General features: G+C 42.3%; 1 protein-coding gene across 2 annotated transcripts in view; it reads left to right on the top strand.

Moving 5' to 3' along the window:
• The window catches only part of JAG2 (jagged canonical Notch ligand 2), a 64,975-nt gene extending 50,941 nt beyond the window's left edge, over nt 1–14,034 (top strand). For both annotated transcript variants that reach the window (XM_073570600.1, XM_073570594.1), the window contains 14 exons: nt 2,277–2,427; nt 2,678–2,842; nt 2,979–3,092; nt 3,214–3,327; nt 3,415–3,528; nt 4,348–4,464; nt 6,239–6,266; nt 7,159–7,244; nt 7,594–7,707; nt 7,814–7,929; nt 9,496–9,738; nt 10,477–10,608; nt 11,749–11,905; nt 12,004–14,034. In XM_073570600.1, coding sequence (XP_073426701.1) covers nt 2,277–2,427; nt 2,678–2,842; nt 2,979–3,092; nt 3,214–3,327; nt 3,415–3,528; nt 4,348–4,464; nt 6,239–6,266; nt 7,159–7,244; nt 7,594–7,707; nt 7,814–7,929; nt 9,496–9,738; nt 10,477–10,608; nt 11,749–11,905; nt 12,004–12,440 — 2,088 coding nt within the window. In that variant the 3' untranslated portion in view covers nt 12,441–14,034. The remainder of the gene's footprint in view (nt 1–2,276; nt 2,428–2,677; nt 2,843–2,978; nt 3,093–3,213; nt 3,328–3,414; nt 3,529–4,347; nt 4,465–6,238; nt 6,267–7,158; nt 7,245–7,593; nt 7,708–7,813; nt 7,930–9,495; nt 9,739–10,476; nt 10,609–11,748; nt 11,906–12,003) is intronic.
• Nucleotides 14,035–17,900: the final 3,866 nt, after the last annotated feature.

The following is a 17,900-nucleotide window of genomic DNA, read 5'->3' as shown; positions in this document are numbered from 1 at the left end:
TTTTATTAAATATTCTGCATTTATGCCATAAATATCTGAGATGGAAATGCCCCTTTATATAGGAGCACCTATATCTTGCACAGATAATTGCAGGCAGTTAATATAGGGATCTATGGAGATATATGAATTGGATACATACATGTATTCATGTCATGAAGTGGTTAAGCGACTGTAGGATGGCTCCTTGCTGACGCCATATCTCCCTGTGTTGTAACCTAAGCAGAGATGTTTGGAAGAAGCAAGTGTCTGCCAGTCCTCTGCCAACCCTTGGTTGTATTATTATTACCGGTGGATTTAGTGGGGCTGCGTTCCATCAGGGAGGTGGCAGACAGGCTTCCCTCGCCCCGGCTCAGATGCGTTCAACTTCCTGTGGATTGGCCAACATCTCTCCCTCCTTCTACACTTCTGCAGGCCGGGCAGGAAAGGCCTAGGTGGCAGAGGCGTCTGTCATGTGCAGATGGAAGCTTTTGCAATGTGAAGCGTATACAGACTGGGCAGCATTCATCCCAGTCGCCTGCAAAGTTAGAGGCAGATATAGCAGAGCTGAGTGTACATATTGTTTAGTTTTTGCACTTTTTGCAGAAAGCCTAAATATTTTCAGCCTAATAATTGTTTAAGAGCTTGTATGTAAGTGAACACTCTAAAATCTCTCAGGGGGAACAAAGATGAGGTTTTTTTTGTTTTTTTGTTTTTTTAAGACTGAAATTTCTGCATTTTAGGTCTGACTTAAATTTGCGTTTAGTTTCAGTCAGGGCTGTGGAGTCTGAGGTGGAGTCGGTGCTCATTTTGGTGGAGTCGGAGTTGGAGTCGGTATAAAATGGACTGACTCCGACTCCTAAAATATATAATAAATTGGGTACAGTAATTCAATGCAGGATGTGCTGAATATTTTTTCATAGGAGTTTGGGAAAGTTATGAAATGTCCTATCTAATCTAAGGCTACATTCACACACAGCGTTTTTCCTGCGTTTTTTGAGGATATGTTTTTCAGCTGCAAAAGCAGATCATCTTTTTAAAAAAACTGCATCACCTGAAAGGTTTTTGAGCTCATAGATAATGTTTTCAATAGCAAAAGCAGATTAGAAATCTGCTCTATCTATCCATTTATCCATATCGTATCTGTACCAAAAAGAATGAAAACCGGGTAGTACACCAATATATATTCTGTTCTATCTAAATATCTTGATTATTGGATCATAAAAATGATTAAATGTCTGAGGTTCACATTGTACTACAATAAATTTTTCACTTAAATATAAGCAATATGTGTGGGAGTCGTGGAGTTGGAGTCGGTGTAAGGGAAATTGAGGAGTCGGAGTCGCAGGTTTGGCTTACCGACTCCACAGCCCTGGTTTCAGTAACCACAGTGAAGACAAAAGTGGAAGCCATTTATTAGGATGTACTACCTTAAAAGGCCATAACCGCCCTAAGGTTTACATGGTTTTAACATTTGTTTAAGTTGGGCATTTTTGTGCTAATAGTGACTGCAGAGGAGGCTTCAACCTGCAGAAAAGTGCTGGATAGTTAAGGTTTCTGCTGTCGTGTTTCACTCACGGAGACGTCGCAGAGATTTTTGCTGCTTGTAAGATGCATTAAAGAGACACTTGTATATACAGTGTATGATGATGGATCAGATGCAGGGATGACATGGGACCCTGGGAGGAAAGCACAGGGTTAATGGGAATCTTGGCTTCCCTCATTTTTAGGTCTGGCTTTTTTAAGCATGGGGATAATCCAGTTTCCATTTCTGCTATTAGAGCCTTATCAGAATCCCAGCTCTCTCTGGCTCGTCTCGCCCTTCTGTGTCTTCCTTCACTAATCATATGGTAAAGCTGCACCTTGTGGATTGACATATCCGAAAATCGCATAAATAGCAAATACATAATGGTTGAATTACTCCGGTTAGGGGTTGCAGGTGGAGCAGGCTCTGTATTCTTGTGGTCGCATGCCAAACACATCTGAAGCTGCACAACGCAGTTTAGTCTAGATGGGCCTCCCGGTGCACTTCTACATTTTCTGCAGCTGTTACAGTACACTTGGTCCTTCCCGGTCACCAGGAATTGCAGCCATGAGTATATTTTTAGTGTGTGGCTAAATCGCTTGCACCATTACTTTGGGCTTTTCTAGTCGATGCCGTCCTGGTGCTTTGGAAATACATTAATCTCCAGATACAAGTGTTACCTTCGCCCATCATGTCTCTTAATATGATATTGCCCCTTAAAGTAATTATACATAATACAATATATACTTTTTTTTTTTTTTTTTCCCTCCCCTAGGTGGATATTGACTTCTGTGACCCGAACCCCTGCCAGAATAAAGCTCCTTGCTACAACGTAGGAGGCGATTATTACTGTGCTTGTTCGGACGATTACGATGGCAAGAACTGCTCTCATCTTAAAGACCACTGCAAAAACGGTTTGTGTAAAGGTAAGCGGGGATGACAGCACCGTGCTATTAACCAGAGAGGAATGATAGGCATGACCTAGCCAAGGAGCCAATATCTGTAGGCACATGCAGAGGTAAGGTGCCATAAACCGGCGAGCAGGATGCTTTGTGCAAATGTTAGTCGCTGGCTGCTATTCCGACGTGTGAAACAGGGCCCCGTCCTGAGGGTTTTTTTTTCTGCAGCTGATAGTGAGCGTCTCAGTGTCACTAACGTGTCCCTCTTTATTTTTAGTCATAGACAGCTGTACAATAGCGATTTCTACTAATGCCACCCAGGAAGATATCCGTTACATCTCCTCTAATGTCTGCGGGCCTCACGGACGTTGCATTAGTCTGCCTGGTGGGAATTTCACCTGTTCCTGCAATCGAGGCTTCACTGGTGCCTACTGCCATGAAAGTATGTCAGATTAAAATAATATTTTGAATATTTGGGTATTCTTGCATTGTTCCATCTGTTTATTTTGCATAATGTATAATTGATTCACGTGTCATTTTTCTTAACGGACATTTTTATTTCTGTACCTTATTTTTAGATATAAATGACTGCCACGGCAATACGTGTAGAAATGGCGGCACGTGCACCGATGAAATCGACTCTTTTAAATGCTTTTGTCCCAGCGGCTGGGGAGGAGAATTCTGCGACATCAGTAAGTTGACCCCATAACATTTTTTTGCCTTATTTTACTAACCGTGTGTTGTGGCTTTGTGCGTATTGAACGCCGTCTGACGGTTTTTGTTTTTCCTTTTTCTTCCCTCCTTCTGTTGCAGACTACAACGATTGTAATCCAAATCCTTGCCAGAATGGCGGTCGTTGCATAGATCTGGTGAACGATTTCGTTTGCCAGTGTGAAAATGGGTGGAAAGGCAAAACCTGTCATTCACGTAAGTAACAAGCTGTCCCTTACAAGTGTGTACATAATACATAGTGTCTGGCAGCGAACTATAGTTATATCCCACCGTTCTTATCAGGTGAATATCAATGTGACGCCAACACCTGCAGTAACGGAGGAACGTGCTACGATACCGGAGACACTTTCCGCTGCCTTTGTTCTTCCGGATGGGAAGGAGCCACTTGTAACATAGGTGAGCTTGATCAGATATTATATCTTATGACTGCATTACTTGCAGTGTTCTCAGTCTATACAACATTTCTAGTCTAGCTTCAGCTACTGCAAAACTACGACTCCCAGCATCCAAGGCATAGCTTTGCAACAGCTATTTGGAGACCTCTGGGCTTATGCTATGTCATTATGATGTACGGTATTTTTTGCACACAGAATGGACCGATTTTCTTAGCAATTCCTCATTTCTGTATAAATTTATAAAATATTTGTATCTATTTATTTATTTTTTTTTTTTTTGTCAATCTACAAATCTTGCTGGAATAATTCCACTAATGGCCAAAGTGCATGGGAAGGATCGTTTGGCATCTGCTGGTATTTACTATCCCGTCTGTTATGATCAGTGTGATGTACTGTATAGTAGTCGGTGATGACGTTGGTATCACTTGTGCTGTGCAGTAACTGATGTGGTGTCACGGTGTTGCATATTTCATTGTCCTACTTCCTATATATACACCCATGGCCAAAAGTGTTGGCACCCTCAAAATTGTTCCAGAAAATGAAGTATTTCTTTCCGAAAATGCTTTCTATTACACATTTTGTTACACACAAAGGAAATAATCATGTGTATATCGGAACAACCTAAAAAGCCAGAAACGGGATAAGAAAGCGATAAGTTTACTCAATCTTTGCTTTGTGTGGCCCACATGAAGCATGGAGAACAGGAAGAGAAGAGAACTGTCTGAGGACTTGAGAACCAAAATTGTTGAAAAATATTCATTATCTGTTTTAACATTCCGAAAGCAAAATATCTAAAGTCTTCTCTTGTCTTTGGTTACAGCGAAGAACAGCAGCTGTCTCCCCAACCCCTGTGCTAACGGAGGGACGTGCGTGGGCAACGGAGATTCCTTCTCTTGCATGTGTAAAGAAGGATGGGAGGGACGTACCTGCACACAGAGTAAGCCTTTTGCTTTTTTTTTTTTTTTTTTTTCATTCCTTTAGGATATAGGGTGTGTCTCATAACATGTTTTATCCTTTCATTTATTTGCCAACATATTTGACTCATTTGGGATGGGAAATAGCTGGAGGCTACAAAAAAGAAGCTTGTGTGTGTCTTAAGAATACACGAAGAGTAAAGGTGTAGATGAGCTGTAGTTAGAGAACTTGTAAATGTATGCAAACGATTGCCTCTGGTCTAAGTTTTGCAACGGATTATTTCCCCCAGCTTTGGTAAATTTTACTTGGTACATTCATAAGCATTTAAGGTTAATGGTACCCAGACTTTAAATGATATATTCACAGAGCTACTTTCTTTCGGCTTTTCTTGGTTCTACAAATGTTGAACAATTTTTGCAAAAGTCAACTTCCTCGGTTGCACACTGTTTCCTGTAATGGATGCTGATAGGTGCAGGTTACATGCGTCAGAGAGCATTTCCTACCTCCAAAATAAAAGGGAAGCTGCCATCACGTTTTGTGCCGCTAATTAGGACCCTAATGCTCTGTTTTGTGTGCCCCCTTCAGCTTGGCATACTGCTAAATTTTTATATTCCACTCTCCCTATAGGTCAGTCCGCACAGAGTGGTCCAGTGGGTGTGTACAGGCCCACCGCCGCGCCTGCTGTGTGCTCACTGACTGGCCGCTATGCCTTTTTTTTTTTTTTTTAGAGATTGGGGTTGCAAGATCTCAGCAGCTGCCAAGGAATAACCTACTGGTGGTAGTTTAATAATGGGTAACATGGTGGCAGGTTGCCTTTAGAGTTTTGTCTCCACATATACCAATATTGCCTGGCTTTAGGATTTTCCATTAATGTCACAGACTGTCCCACTTTGCCGCTTAAGTTTTCTTTGTGTTAGATATTGTAGATGCTAGTTGTGAGAAAATGCCTTTACTAATTTATCTGCTAAATAGGTGTGATCTTCAGTGGTCCAGAGAATGAGATTTTATCTCCCCCCTCACCTTATTAACCTCCATTAAAGTCCAACTCTCATGATCCATGATATCCCCCCTGTACATATGGTGACACTTGTAGTTCATGTACCGACACGGGGTGTTGCAGATGTCTGTATTACCTCCACTAGGGGCCTATTATTTATTTTTTTTTTTTTTCTTCTTTAATCAGCTTTTGTGACTTTTCAGCACCAAAAGTCTCAAATCCTTCAAAAAGTCATAGGTTTGCCAAAAAAAATGCATCACATTGAAAACTGCTCCATAAACCTTACTCCAGGCAGGGACTAAAGTGAGAGGCAGCATTTGGTAAAAGTCGCATTTCATGAATCTGTTTCTTCAATTTAATTTTTTTTTTTTTTTTTTTTCCTTGACAACTTGTAAAGTGGCGCAAAATAAATGCAGAATAAGGAGTAAATACTAAAGCTACTGGAAAAAGGACACGTGACTGCAAGTATACAATTTGCATATATGTGGTCACATGCCGACTAGACGTGCCCAGCCTCACTCCGTACAAGTGAATTGAGCGAGACTGGGCACGTCTAGTCGGAATTTGACTGGAAGTGTTCAAATCGAGAATCCTGACAAGTGCGCACTGAGGATTCACAAGTCTGCAGTCACACAGAGTGACGGAAGACTTGAGCCCCAACCCCTTTTTAGAAATATCTTGTTGCAGAGGGAGGTTCTGGTCACCAGTCATGGAGCAGCCTTTAGAAGACAATTTGATGTTTTTAGAGCTGGGGTGAGGGAAAAAGGTAAATTTAATTTTCTCTTCTCTCTCTCTCTAGATACAAACGACTGCAATCCTTATCCCTGGTAAGTGACATTTGCTTGTATTTTTAGCCTATTTATCACATTGCTGCATCCTTAGTAGTGTGATGTTGCTGTGCTGCATTTAGAATTGGGCACAGGTTTCAGCATTACCATTTAATTCTGGTGGCCCTGGAAAATGCAGAAATAAATCTCTAGTGCAGATTACTAACATGAGACTTCCAAGACCTCCAGACCTGGGCTATGACCCTGCATAGAACAAGAGAAAAGGCGCTTAGTGTTTTACCCTCAATATAAGAGACCAGGAGCGAAGGATTGTATATGCTCCCCTGCCTAGGATGTGACCCGGCACAACTCTGGACTTGTGAGAATGAAGGGCTGCTTCCCCGACCGCTGACCCACACACCGATGGGAACCAATGTAATCAAACCAACAGGAAAAAGAGCGGTGATTCCCTGCCGCTGCTACAGAGTGAAGATCAGGGTGTATGCATCAGCGCCCGGGAATCGCTGCTCTTTTTCCTGTTTCATTGAATTGGCTATGACCGTGTAGATTTCTTAGAATTCAGTACATTTCATACTCAATTTTTTTGGCTGCGAAATGTAAAACCTCCGATCTGCATCTAGTATGTTATTGAACATAAGGAGTTGAGAGAGCTTTCTTAGCGTATGAGTCCAGTGGGTGGAGTCATGATTGCCAGCTGTCTGTATACATGCTCCTTGTGCGACCCACCCATTGGACTCCTAAGCCCACATTTTATACTGGATTGACTTCCCACAAAACTAAATATCCATCTACATGATTCTGTCCTGTCTCCTACAAGTTACAGAGAAGGTGGGCCTCGTGTTACGTGACCAATCCCCTTCGCGTATGAGTATTGGTATATTTTATAGAGACGTTACTTACCGTATCTGTTTCATCTGTTTATCCTATGCAGTTACAATGGTGGGATCTGTGTTGATGGCGTCAACTGGTTTCGTTGTGAATGTGCACCTGGATTTGCAGGACCGGATTGCAGAATTAGTAAGAAATTTATTTTTCTGAAGGCTTATTTTTGAGGGAACGTATCGTTATTTTTACTAACAGCTCATACATTGATTATGGTTTGAGCATCAGTCATATGTCCAGATCCAATAAATTATAAAAGCCTCTGGCCATTCTAAGTATTTTATGCAATTTCTGAATAAACAGCAGACAAACAGATTAAATGACAAACCCCGAGCAGCTGCTCCGCACATCGGTAAAAAAAGACCAACTCTGTGCCTTTCACACTTGTGCTGTAAACCAGACGGGCGCTGCCATCTTTGATTACGCTCTATTATGTAGACAAAGCTCTTCCCGGCACGGCCTTATTATTGTTTGTCTTTTGTAGACATCGATGAATGCCAGTCTTCCCCTTGTGCATACGGTGCTACTTGTATAGATGAAATCAATGGCTACAGGTGCACCTGCCCTTCAGGACGAGCTGGCCCACGTTGCCAGGAAGGTAATTAGCACGTTGTGTTCACATAAGTGCCCACGACTCCTGTAAGCAATTTATATGGACGACTTGGCAGAAGATCTAAACTGTTTTCCGTTTTCCTTTTTGCTAGTGATTGGCTTTGGAAGATCTTGCTGGGTAAAAGGGATGCAGTACCCACATGGGAGCAAATGGGACGAGGAATGCAATAGCTGTCACTGCCTGGATGGAGTGAGCGACTGCACCAAGGTATGGATCATAGTGCGATCCTCCTCTAATCCTTCGCATTAAGGTATTCTCTAGTTCTTATGGAGGCAAATGGAGGTTAAATCTGCACTGACTTTATAGATGGCTAATAATATTTTTATTCTTTAACAAAATTTTGGATTTTGTCCAAGGTGGTGCAGCCAGAAGCTTGTAAAAATGACTATTTTGCTCTTCGTGGTGTAGAGTCTCTCCATTTCTATAAACTTAATTTGCGTCTCCCATAGTTGGTTTTGGGACGAATTTGAGTCCCCGTCTCACATAACGAGATCGTTGGCGAGATCGCTGAAACGTCAGATTTTGTGACGCAACAGCGATCTCGCCAGCGATCTCTCTACATGTGACACATAGCGGCGACCGTCCCCCGCTGGATATCGCTGTTCGTGCTCGAATGTCCAGGGCCATTTTTTGATCGTTGGCGTTCCGCTAGCCAGCATGCATCGCTGTGTTTGACGCCAACGAGCGACCTCGTTGGCGATACAGAACTCAGGGAAGCAGACTAGTTGCTGTGTGACAAGGTCCCAACGACCGCCGAGGTCGTTATACGGATCGCCGTATCATTGCTGCTTCATTGAAGAGATCTGCCTGTTTGGCAGCTTACTAGCAACCATGTAGAGACACACCAGCGATCCTTACCAGGTTTTATCGTTGTCGAGATTGCTGGTGCGTCGCTATGTCAAACTGGACCCTTAAGGCCCTTTTACATTTAGCGATGCACCAGCGATCCGACCAGCGATCCGACCCGGTCAGGATCGCTGGTGCATCGCTAAATGATCGCTAGTGAGCTTTCATACAGAAAGACCTCACAGCGATGCAGCAGCGACACAGCGCACGATACTTACCATTCACACACAGCGATCCTGCGTCCTCCCGCCCGCGTCCAGCGTCGCTCGTCGTCACAGCAGGAAGTCTCAGCAGGAAGCGCCCGACGAGAAATGGAGCCGGACATTCTCGCGCGATCAGCGATGGACAGCGGGGGAGCCGGTCGCTGGTAAGTATCACACATAGCGATATCGCTAGCAATATCGCTATAACGTCACAAAACCGGTGACGTTTTAGCGATATTGCTAGCGATATCGCTTAGTGTAAAACCCCCTTTACAGGGGTTGCTCCTTAAACAAGCGCTTCATTCTTACAGGGACCGTTAAGTTTGCAGTAATCTCCTTGGATCATGGCAGTATTGTGCATGCTTAATTACCTCTCATACAGAGTGAATGGTGGGGTGGTCACACAGGGGAGGTCGTGTTATGGCATGAAGACTGCGTTCACACGTCTGAGAACAGACCTCAATCACCAGACTAGCCTCTGGTGTCCTGACTCGAACTAGCAGCCTTTGAGGTTGTTAGTTTGGATCTGGTATCCCACTATGGTTTATGGGACAGATGTAAATGCAGGCTAACATGGAGATTCCAGATGTACTTTAAGTACAATTTTTCATGAACTATGCCAACCTTTTTGCTCTCCAGTTTAATTCTATAGATTGGTTTCACTGCCTTCATGCAAATCTAAGCCTTCTAATTTGGTGTAGTTTAACCACTGCTCTTTCTTCAGGTCTGGTGTGGGAAAAAGCCATGTCTACTAGAAAGACTGCACGATAAGAACCAGTGTCCCCAGGACCAGGAATGTGAGCCGACACGGTCTTCTGTAAAGTGCTTCCAACCACCATGCCGTGAGTGGGGAGAGTGCAGTGCCCCCGACAGATCACACATGATTAAATGCCTACCCAATTCGGGATACTTGGATAACAACTGTGCCCGGATAACATTAATATTCAACCCAGAAAAAATTCCACAGGTACTTAATTCTCATGTTTATTTTGGATTAACTTGTCATAACATGTACATTGATCTGTGCATGAGATCGTAGCCTACTCCACCCCTATAATGGGTGCCGTCAGTCAGGACTTAAAGGAGCACTGCAGGCAATACTGGTACTATGTTATGCATATTGCAGGCCCCAGGGTGGAGGCTATGGATGCATGAACTCTTTGGTATTCTGTAGACCCATTTCACTCTTTGCTCATTTAGGCCCTGCACTTCGCGTAAAAGGAAGCGCTCAGTGCACATTTGGTGTGGCAAAACACTTCAGTGCATCTTCCCAACTACATGTTTTTTATCTATCTCTGCCCTCTGATGGCTCTATAAAGCCAGAGCTATCAATCGTAAGAGTAGGGTGGAGATAGACAGAAAACAAGTCGGTGGGGAGGTGCACTGAACGGTTTGGTCACACCAAGGATGCACCGAATACCTGTGCTTGGTTTGAACAGTCATTCTGTGCCGACAGTCCCTTTGAGGGAAATATACTTTTATGGATTATAATATAAAAGTCTGATAAGGTAGGTGTGAGTCCCACATCTGGAAACTGGCAACTTTTGCCCTCCTGTTCTGCTCAGCCACATGGTAGGATTGGGTGTCAGGGGACCCCAGTTCTCAAAATGGTTGTGGGACCTAAAATAAAAACAGTATTTGTAAAAATATGTATTTCGGATCACCATTATGATTTACTCTAACTGCTCCTTTGCCCCTGTCTAAGGGAACTACAGTTGAAAATATCTGCTCGGAGATCCGCTACTTGCCTTCCATCAGGACTGTATCCGAAGACCAGCCGCTCGTCGTCTTGTGTGCTGAAACGTACTCTGCAGAAAAAGCAGTGGAGGTTACAGTGGTGAGTATAGCTTGTCTAAAGGTTAAAGGATCGGTATTAAAGGAGTTGTTCCATGGTGAAAAAAAGCGATCTGTATGGATGACCTAGACAGGAGGTCCGCTACATGGGTCAATGCAGGGGTACACATATTGTTGGTGCAGCTTGGACCAAGAGGTAAGGGGACCAATTGAGAGCTCTGGGGCAACAAAGGGCCCATAAAATGTTCTTGCACAAGGGCCCTTTTCTGTCTGTCCTCCTGTGGGTCAATGGTCTGAGCCAGAGAGGAGAACTTCTCTCAAGAGTATCTTCCACTCTGGAAGAGTTTTCATATGTTGCATTGCTTTGAATATGTGACAGTGGGATTTAGAGGAGTCGAGTCAGCAGCCATTATCTGCTTCACAGTGTGAGGAAGAGAGGACAGCCACCGAGGCAACAGAGATGTTTGGATCTTATGCTTAATAACCATGATACTATCAATTTCTTATATTTCCGCTAAACATTAGCCATTGAATAAGGAATATTGCAGCTACATAGTCATGGGACAGCATAAAAATGACTTACTAACTGAAAAGTAACCTCCAAATCTGATTGTGTCCTATTAGACGGTCCTTATCTTGGGAGGACCCGTTTGTTTTTATTTTTTTTGTTTTTCTTAACTTGGTGTAAATGCCACTGTTCTCCTGAATCCAATCCAATATTGTTTTCAGTTGTCTCTCTGCTCCTCTCCATTCCTGAGATGCGACCCCCCCCCCCCCCCTTTCCCTGTGTCTAGTCTCCTTAACCAAGTGGGTGTAGTCACAAGCTCCAGGTCGTCTTAAGGACCACACCCACTTAAAGACTAGAATTCTATACAAGGAAGAAGTGGCCGTGTCTCCGGAACGGAGAGGCGCAGGAACAAAAGAAAAACTACACTGGATTCAGAACAGCGGCATTTACACCAGGTAAAGAAATTACATATTTGTGACCGGTAACAGGTCCTCTTTAACAGCTAGTCAAACAAGTTATTTGGTTGAAGTTTGGGATCTTGAGTGAGACATCTAGGTGAAGATTGGAGAGGTAGTTTCACTTGTTAAGGACCATTAAGGAGAGTTTTCAACTAAGCTTGTAGCCTTAAGATTCTGCTCAGGTCTATCATGTTGGATTTTTTTCTCCCTCTTTCAGGCACTCGTCTCACAAGTGGACAATCAAGATGCCAGTCTCATTCAGAACGCCGCCAATACAATTGTCAATGCCATCACCAAACGACAGAATAGCACAGTCATGTTGGCGGTAACGGAAGTCAAAGTTGAGACAACAGTAGTCGATGCCTCTAGTTCAGGTAAGTAATCTCCATGTATGGTGCTCTTCCATCTAAACGTCAGATGTGTCCTATGTGAATTCCCATCTAAAACTTCCTTTTAATGGTTTTCTTTTTAGATTACCTTGTCCCGGTGCTGTGTGTAGTGTTTGGCATTGTTTGGATGACTTGTATAAGCATATGTGTCTGGTGGACGCGAAAGCGAAGAAAAGAGCGAGAGAGACGGCGAGAAGCTCGCCAAGAAGAAGAAGCAAATAACCAGCGCCAACCTTTAAATCCAATATGGAACCCAATTCGGGTGCCTTATAGAGACATTCAATATGAATGCAAAAATCTTCTTCATATTCAAAAAAGAACTTCTGGTGAAGAAGAGGGGGTGAAAGAGGACATGGTGGATAAGGAGGAGGACACTGAGGAGGACGATTGCCTCCCTCAGTCATACACAAAGGCTTACACAAGCATAGGGGATAGTGACTGCTCAAAAAGTAAACCACATCGGACAAGTCTCGACAAAGTGGACAACAGATGTGTTAAAAATGTGAACGCACCCCACTGAAGGAAGCAAAGCCGTATACACAGAATGGACCTATGCTGAGAACGGGACGAGGAGAGATGCAGAATTCATCTCCAATTGAATGACCCTTCCACAATTAGTTGGCATCATGGGCGTGTTACTTGGCAATAATTGCCAGGCCCTATTTTTCTCTGGATGAGTGGTTCAGGACTAAAATCTGGACTCCCAATTTCTTTACATAATGTAAAAAAAGTTACTTTTTTTTTTTTTTTCTATTTGTTGCTGTAGTCTTTCTATAAATTATTTGTGACTATATAAAAAAGGCAAAAAAAAAAGAAAAGTTCTTTGATAGTTGCTATTTTTTATAAAGTTTGCTTTAAATCCTCTTCAGTCAAGGATTGTCGTTATCTAGTGTACATTTTTCTTATGCAAAGACTTTACAGTTGTTTACAAGATTTGTTTTTTTTTTGTTAACGTTTTATAATTTAATGACGACGTCCAGCCCCTCCAGGTTGAGGAAAATAAGTGACTTCAGCTTTCTTTTTTCTTTTTTTTTTTTTTTTTTTTTTTTTTTTTTTTTTCCTTACCCATCCCCTCCCGCCCCGCCCCATAATTTTCCTGTCTCTGTCCAGTGTTTTTGCAATGTCTTGTAGACAAGGCGGTAGGGGAAACAAATATCCATGCCCGACTCTTACTTAGGTCTGGTTTAACTTGCTTCCAGCACTGGTCCCAACGAACTTATTGCCTTACAAGTTATTTTTTTTGTTTGTTTTTGTTTTGTTTTTTGTTTTTTTGTTTTTTTTTTTAACAGGCACAGCATTAATGCGACAAGGCGATCTATGGACTTAAGCATCTAATTTTTTTTATTTTATTTTTTATTCTGGTTAATTTTATTATTTTTCATAATTTTTATTTTTTTTATTTTAGGATTGCAGTATTGATGTATGTGACAAGTGCCTTGAGATTAAACTTTTTCTTTAGCAACTGTCAAAGACTACCTTCTGCTTTAATATATATGTCATGTATGACGGGCAGAGCGCTAGGGTCCTCCTTTATAGAGACGTTTATTTTCTCATTGTAAACATATGTTCTGTAAATATGTATATATTGAAGGAATCGCTCTGTATATTTGATTTAATGACATTATTTCAGATTTTTTTTTTTTTGTTCTTTTAAGCCATTCCTTTTTAATTTATGTCTCAGAAGGGAGGTTTTGTTTTTTTGTTTTTTTTTTTTTTTTTTTTTTTTTTTTTTTTAAATGTCCATCTTCATTAAGAAAGATTAAAACCTAACTTCACTCGAAACCTAAAAATTACAAATGTGTTAGATATGTGGCTGCTTTCTTCCCAGTAACTGTCCATTGGATCGGCTATATTGCAATTAATCGGTTGTGCCAGCCCACCGCCCAAACCTATCAATAGCTGTGGCGCTGTTATTGGAAGGAAGCAGCCTTTCATTCCTTTACCTTCCTTGCCTATGGCTTGCGTTCCTTGGTGTCCATGTACGTATGGGGGGTGCTGTATGGCAAGGTCTTAGACTGTAGAACCAGGGGTTATTTGTGTAATTTTTGATGCAGGTCTTTTCAACCAATGCCCAAAGTAGTTTCTGGGATGAATAAAAAATATCTTAAAAGGAAGGGCTTATACGTCTCAGCTTTTGACTTAAGAGTATTCCCATCTCCAAGATCCTATCCCAACATTTAGTGAATGTAATAATATTCGCAAATGCCTCCAATTAGAAATGTGGTATAGTTCTTCTAATGCGCTATGTCGCTTACCCCATGTGTAGTAGCTTGGATAACCATGGTTACCACCACTAACAACTGTCACTATATGAGTGGTTGTAACCATGGATACCTAAGCTACTGCAATGCCCTGCACATGGTGTAAACAACCTAGCTAATCAGAAGAATTATACTACATTTTCTATTTGGAGGTATTTGCTAATATTACATCTACATATTGGGATAGGATCTTAGAGATGGCAATACCGCTTTTAAAACTGTGCATTAAGACTTGTATGTGTAGTTCCAGCCCTGTACCACCAGAAATGTTCTCCAGTCACAACATTTTGCAATTTCAATCAGTTTTACACAAAAAAAACAAAAACAAACTGGTAAACCTGAGATCAGACGAAAAAATCCTCTGCCACTTTTTTTTTTTTTTTTTTTTAAATCAGAGTGCCACTCTTATTTGTGGGTCATTTCTGATATTGCAGCTTAGCATCATGCAATACCAGGCACGGTCCATGGAAATTAGTGTGGTCTCTGCAACCAGAGAAAAAAACTTTTTTACTTTTTACTCATACAGCATACCTCGCCTTATTGGTTTTCTTTCCTTTTAGGTTAGGGAAGGTTAAACACATCCATGTTGTAGTTGTTTTTTTGTTTTTTTTTTCCTTCCTTATGGATGTAATTCCCTATCTGACCCCATAGGCTTATACTATGCTGTAATTTGGGGTCAGAAGTAGAGATGAGCGACTTTGGTTGGATCGGGTTTCGTGAAACCCGAATGCAACAAAATTTGTTTCAGATGAAACTGGTCCGACTATGGCATAAAAAAGTGGGAGTTTCGTCCGAAACCCAACCCCAATGTAAGTCAATGGGGAATCAAAGTCGACATTGAGTGGATGAATGTTATCCGCTCAATGACGACTTTTATTCCCCATTGACTTGCATTGGGGTCGGGTTTCGGACGAAACTCCCACTTTTTTTGCCCTAGTCAGACAACTTTCATCAGACTCCAATTTTGTTTCATTTGGGCTTCACAAAACCCGATCCGACCAAAGTCGCTCAACTCTAGTCAGAAGACCAACGGATGCCTTGGAATTATGGGGATAATATGTGCAGAAAATGATGGCCACTATAAAATCAGGTGACGGAAGCCCCTCTGTGGTGTGGAAGAGGAAATGGGGTTCCCTGGAGTCTCCCCTAAACTCTTAGGTCTGTGTGAAGTTGGGTCTTAATCGATGTTAGAAGTGCCTAAGCTGTGACAGATTGGGGTGTGAGTATATAGAGCATAGAGAAACGTCTCTGAGCCCATGTGATGTTGTTTTCGGAGGGGCTTTGCTCAAAACGTGGGTTATGGTGACGTCAGAGTCAAGCATTTCTCTTTTTTTCTTTTGAACCATTTCTATTGATACTTTTTTCATGTTCTTTCGTTTATGACAAGCCTAATGAAGGGAACAATTATTTTTATTTTGTTAAATTTTTTTTCTCAAAATAAAAAGGGAAAAGGCAGCAAACGCAATAGGTTGGATTACCTCACGAGAAACACAGCTGTTCGTAAATAAGGCTTCAGCAATTAGGCTGGTTTCACATTAGCGCTTTTTAAGCGCACGCATGGCCGGGGGTAGCTCCGCCCCCGAGCCGGCTCTCTGCCCGGCGTGCCCGCCCCTTGCTTGTAGCGCCGCCTCCTAGCGGACAGCGGCGCCTGCGATCGGCGCACCCTATCTTTAGCATAGGGTGCGCAGATCGTGCGCAGGCCGTGCGCTAGTTGCGCTTTGACCTGCGCTGCGCACTTTTGACGGTGCGCCGTGCGCGCCAAAATCAAACTTTTCGGATTTTGGCGCGCACGGCGCACCGTCAAAAGTGCGCAGCGCAGGTCAAAGCGCAACTAGCGCACGGCCTGCGCACGATCTGCGCACCCTATGCTAAAGATAGGGTGCGCCGATCGCAGGCGCCGCTGTGCGCTAGGAGGCGGCGCTACAAGCAAGGGGCGGGCACGCCGGGCAGAGAGCCGGCTCGGGGGCGGAGCTACCCCCGGCCATGCGTGCGCTTAAAAAGCGCTAATGTGAAACCAGCCTTATTTTTGTATTTTTTTTTTTTTTTTTTTTTTTTAAGGCTTTATTATTACTACATAGTATGTCAAGCTGCTTAATTTCTCTCCTCTAATGGTAGTATCGTTGTAAAAGTGACATCCTGATTGATGGATTACCAGTGGGGGTTGGGTTAGGGGGAGGGTATGGGGGGGAGTATCTGAAAGTGTAAACTCTGGCCAATGACCGTGAATGCTTGAAAATAATTATTTTATACAAGAATTGCTTAGCAGGATCTTGTTCTGTTCAGTGCATTTTGGTTGACATGTTCTTTAAAAAAATAAAAAAAAATGTTTCAGAAAAAAAACTATTTATTAAAGCATTTTATAACAATGTTAAAATCTGTCTCTTGCGTGTGAAGTTTATTTTATTGTTTTGGGGGGGTCTGGTGTAATAGCAGGGAGTAGTTGTATATGTGTATTTTTCATGCAATATTTTTCCAATCTGCATTCTAACTAAAAACTTAACTAATTGACCATAGACCATGCATAACTTGGCCATATTTGACTTCCAAGAACCTGGTTACCTGTCTACCTGTCTCAGAGGTCACCTATTAACATGTCTATTAACCTATAATTCTGTCTTTTATTGCAATTTTTTTTCTTCAAAAACCGTGGTATCAATACACCCTAAGGCCTCTTTCACACTTCCGTTTTTGACAAGCAGTCAAAATCCGCCAAGTTATGAAAAAAAACGGATCCGCAATTTTTTTTTTTTTTTGCGGATCCGTTTTTTTCCCCATTGAGTTGCATTACTGGCGGATCTTGACTGATGGTCATCCGTTGGATCTGTTTTTGTGAGGATCCACCAAATTTTTTTCATCCGCCGGCATGCCTGGACGGACCCTGCAACGTTTTTTTTGTGGTTGGATCCGCATTTTCCAGTGCGCATGCTGGGAGAAATCTCTCTCCCTCTCCCTCTCTCTCCCCCTGCGGTTCCTTTAAATTTCCTCATTCTCCGGATCCGTCAAAAAACGGATCCTGTGGCATCCGTTCACATCAGTTAGCAACGGATCCGCTTGTCTGCCTTTTTGGCGGATTTTAACTGACACAAAAAACTGAAGTGTGAAAGAGGCCTAAGGAGCTACCCCATGACAAAGGAGCAAAGGAGGCCTATGTTACTCTTCTGATCCCACTAAAAATGGTAGACATGTGTTCTATGTGTATGGGAGACCAGAAAGCGGATCGGTCACCAGGTCAGAGGCCAGTTTTTTGTCTTTTTATTCCTTTTCCTTTTTTTTTTTTTTTTTTTTAAATCTGCCGTACAATTTCTGATATATGGACTTTTTTTTAATACTAATTCTTGTAGTCTTTATCAAAGCGATGGGTTTTCACAGGATCCTCTGGGGCGTGTATTTAGGCTGCTCTGCATAGTTATCTTTTGAGCCACACCTACTTCGAAAGATCAGGAAAGATCCACACTAAATAAAAATCCCCAGATCTATGCAACCATGTAGCAGATTTACGAATAATGAAATACTCAAGGTAGCAGCAGGAATAAATAATTGCAAAAAGTGGCCCTTTTGACCTGGTGATAAGTCCTTCTTTAAGACCAGGATTTTGTGCATGGGTCCAAAGCCAAAAGAAGATGAAGTGAGACTAAATAAAGGCCTACGGCCCTTTAAAACTTTATTTGGATCCTTGTCTGTCTTTGCACCAGAAAAAACAATGGCACATATTCAGTACA

Source organism: Dendrobates tinctorius, unplaced genomic scaffold, assembly GCF_039654945.1.
Source record: "Dendrobates tinctorius isolate UK_male_01 unplaced genomic scaffold, ASM3965494v1 ptg000006l, whole genome shotgun sequence".
NCBI classification, from domain to species: domain Eukaryota; kingdom Metazoa; phylum Chordata; class Amphibia; order Anura; family Dendrobatidae; genus Dendrobates; species Dendrobates tinctorius.
This window is presented reverse-complemented; position numbering and strand designations above follow the sequence as displayed.